This window comes from Rhagoletis zephyria, unplaced genomic scaffold (genome assembly GCF_001687245.7).
Source record: "Rhagoletis zephyria isolate East Lansing unplaced genomic scaffold, Rhagoletis_zephyria_1.1 Rzeph_scaffold_09079, whole genome shotgun sequence".
Lineage (NCBI taxonomy): Eukaryota > Metazoa > Arthropoda > Insecta > Diptera > Tephritidae > Rhagoletis > Rhagoletis zephyria.
Window position 1 is genome coordinate 15,910 of NW_016166158.1, and position 3,431 is coordinate 19,340.

The 3,431-nt window shown below is 40.1% G+C and overlaps 1 protein-coding gene across 1 annotated transcript in view; it reads left to right on the forward strand.

Moving 5' to 3' along the window:
* The window catches only part of LOC108375537 (furin-like protease 2), a gene marked incomplete at its 5' end in the record, with an annotated part of 14,879 nt that extends 13,207 nt beyond the window's left edge, over positions 1-1,672 (forward strand). The window contains 3 exons of the mRNA XM_017631679.1: positions 523-722; positions 978-1,256; positions 1,374-1,672. Of these exons, the coding sequence (XP_017487168.1) occupies positions 523-722; positions 978-1,256; positions 1,374-1,672 (778 nt within the window). The remainder of the gene's footprint in view (positions 1-522; positions 723-977; positions 1,257-1,373) is intronic.
* Positions 1,673-3,431: the final 1,759 nt, after the last annotated feature.

Below are 3,431 nucleotides of genomic sequence, written 5' to 3' on the forward strand. Positions count from 1 at the left end.
ACACAATTTTTAACTTATTTTTCTCTTATTGATTTCATAAAAAATTTATTTAACGCAATTTTCTTGTTGCTTGTCATTTTAAAAGCGCTTGTGATTAACGCTACTAAAACTTTTTGCACTGTTCAAATATTAAGAACAACAAACATGTTCGTAGAAGAAACGCAACTTAAAATGATAACAACAACTTCTTACAACAGCGAAAAGATTTCGTCACCATTAAAAGTTTTACTAAAGTTGAAGAGGTGCGCGTCATGCTGCCTTGAACTTTCGTGCTAACAAGCAGCTGTACGTAGCAGCAGCGACGAAAAACGACAATGACACTAAAGTAGGAAGAAAATTTATCGACAACTTTTTCACATTTTCAGCTGCGCACACTTTCCGCTTCCCGCTTACGTTCAGAACTATTGCGCGCTGCGGCACTTTTGCGCTGTATTGCCCGTAATGACCAGCATAAAAAATTCAAAATTTAAGATTATTTCTCTGTAAACACTAGCGTAAAAACTTTATCCTCCTCACTTACAGCTACTACAGCGACCGTGGCACCTGCGCCAAGTGTTACCTCAGCTGCCACACCTGCAGCGGTCCGCGGCGCGACCAGTGCGTTCAGTGTCCGACAGATTGGCAGTTGGCTGGCGGCGAATGTCATCCCGAGTGCCCGGAGGGTTTCTACAAGTCCGAGTTTGGCTGTCAGAAGTGTCATCATTATTGCAAAACTTGCAACGGTAAGTTGTGTGTACTTTGCTCCGCATTGTTGTAAAGCTGCTTAGCAATGCAGTGACTTGCAAGACGTGCCGCCGCTGAGTGTATGGATTTGCTGAATTTCAATTTTCGCAAATCCAACACTTTGCTGCGGCGCTAGATTTGCCAACCAACTTTCCATGAATACATTTCTCATTTGCTTTATTTTCTATTATTATTATTTTTGCCCACTTTCTCCATTCACCAACTTTCGTGCCCGCGCACCACAATTGCCTCAGGCGCCGGTCCATTGGCCTGCACATCCTGTCCGCTGCATTTCATGCTTGACGGCGGTCTCTGCATGGAGTGCCTGGGCTCACAGTACTATGACTCACCCACGCAAACATGTAAAACGTGTCATGACTCGTGTCGTTCCTGCTCCGGCCCTGGCCAGTATTCATGCAAAACTTGCGCGTTCCCTCTGCATTTGGATCGTTTGAATAATCAGTGTGTGCCCTGCTGTCCCACCGATGCGGCACCGGAGGATCAGTCATGCTGTCATTGTGATAAGGATACTGGTAAGTGAATGAAAGCACATATTCCTCATTTAGAGAGGCAAGGCGGATATCTATATGCAAGCAGTTAGAAGTTATACGTCATGTGTGTTCCTAATAGCAATTGTTTGCTTTTTGCAGGAGGTTGCATCAATGCTTCACCTGCGGGCAAACGTCGCATTGCGGCCGCCGCTGAGCAGCAGCAGTTTGGTAGCGCGTACAGTGGCGGACTGTATGGTGGTCTGTTGGACGAGGATACCGCGGGTGGCAGCGGTGGCGCCTTTGGTGGTTTCTTTTCACGTGTCGGTTCACCGCTGACGACAATTACTGCCATTGCGGTGGCCGCATGTCTGTTGGTTGTCACCGTGTTTGCGCTCATCTTTGCTGTGTTGCAGGTAAGTTGCGATTTTAGTGTAATTCAAATGTTTCGATGGGGCTAATAAAATTTAGCTTTGTTACATTCCGTTTGGAGATGAGTCAAAGCATAGAAATAACTATTTAAATGGTAGTTGTGTAAATATAAGAGCTGCTTTGTGTACTTTATAATATTAAATTTCTGTGATTTCCTACATAATTTTGAAATATTCTTTGTGCTTTTATGCTTTGCAAGCGTGAGCTTTCCGGCCGTCAGAGTCCCAACGCAACAGAGGCCAATTAGGAATCTAAATTGCTCTCAATCCTACCGGGAATACATTATACTTTATAGTCCTTTTATACGCTTTTTAATTCTCAATGGGTATATTTTGAATAAAAGGTTTTTTTTTATACTATAAAGGACTATACACCTTTTCATACGCTTTACTTATAAAAAAAAAAACATTTTTTAGCAAAAGTTTTCAGTTTTCGTTGTAGCGACTGATGTCGTTTTCGTTTCTACAAAAAAAGTTTGCATTTTATTCGCCGCGTTCTTAGTGTTTGTGCGTAGAGGCCGTAGAGAAGGTTGCATTTTTCGGTAAAATCGAAATCGGCATTACTTAGCCCTGGCTAGAATCCGCTACTCCTTCAATAGTTGTCATCAAGCTCAAAGCAGCAAAATCTTCATATTCTGCTCATATATACATACATTTAAATCCAAGATGGCGGAATGTAGCCATATGAGATTAGGAGCGAGACTGTGGATCCATGATCTACGCGTCACATAGAAGTAAACTGCATAAAAAAATAGCTGTTACAAGTTTTTTTTTGAGAAAAAGTTCAACTTTACTGGTCTAAACGCCAGTAGTTTCAAAAAAAAATCTCAAAAATCAACGCAATTTTTTAGCTTAAAAAACAACGAATATTAAAAAAAAAAAAACAAATCAACACGTGGCCATTTGCTTGAGTCACTGTAGATGTTGCCTGTAACAGGGTAGTACCCTAATCGATAAACCCCAGCGGCCGCCACTTAACCTGATTAAATAAATATATGTGTGTATATGTGTACATACATATGTATATGTAGGTATATTAGAGTGGTGCGAAAAATATTTTCAGAGATAGATTTGAGGGCACCTTCCAAACCTTTTAGAGGATGCTCATGAAACGTTTATATTTTACTCAATGTACATATATTAACTTAACAATTCGTTAAGCAAACTAAGACTATTTAAATTAGCTGAAATCACAAAAATATGACTTGTATACACAGTAGGGATGTTTCTAGTGTCATATTTTTCAAGTTCGCGAATGCGAATGTGCGAATGCAAATGCGAATGTTAGGAATAACATTAAAAAAGATATAATCAACTTAAGTCATCGTTTTCATTACTTAAAAATTTTGTAAATTATTAGAACGAGTACTTAACCTATACAGTGTTTAAATCTAGTAGTAAAAGTTCAAAAGGGGCATATTATATTTCAAAAAAAGTAATTTTTCTGCCATTTCTCCCATGAGGCGATTTCTTAGAGGCTCGTATATAAGGCCGGCTGCACTGAACAATTGCTCACTTGGAAGGCTGGCGGGTCGAGCGCTCAAACATTTACGTACCAGATTTGTCAATTTGTCGTATTTTAGTTTAGTTTTCCACCAATCGAGGGGATTTTCACCGAGATGAGCTCGTTTTTCTTAAAGATAGGCCTTCAATTGAGCTTTAATTTCGCATTTTTAAATGTGGCCAGATTCTACATCCGAGCCTTCGCTTTCGCTGGAGGAATCTAAATTATTTCTAGGTTACTTATAAGACTTTCACGATTACTTGTTGAGAGCCCATCAATGTTGCT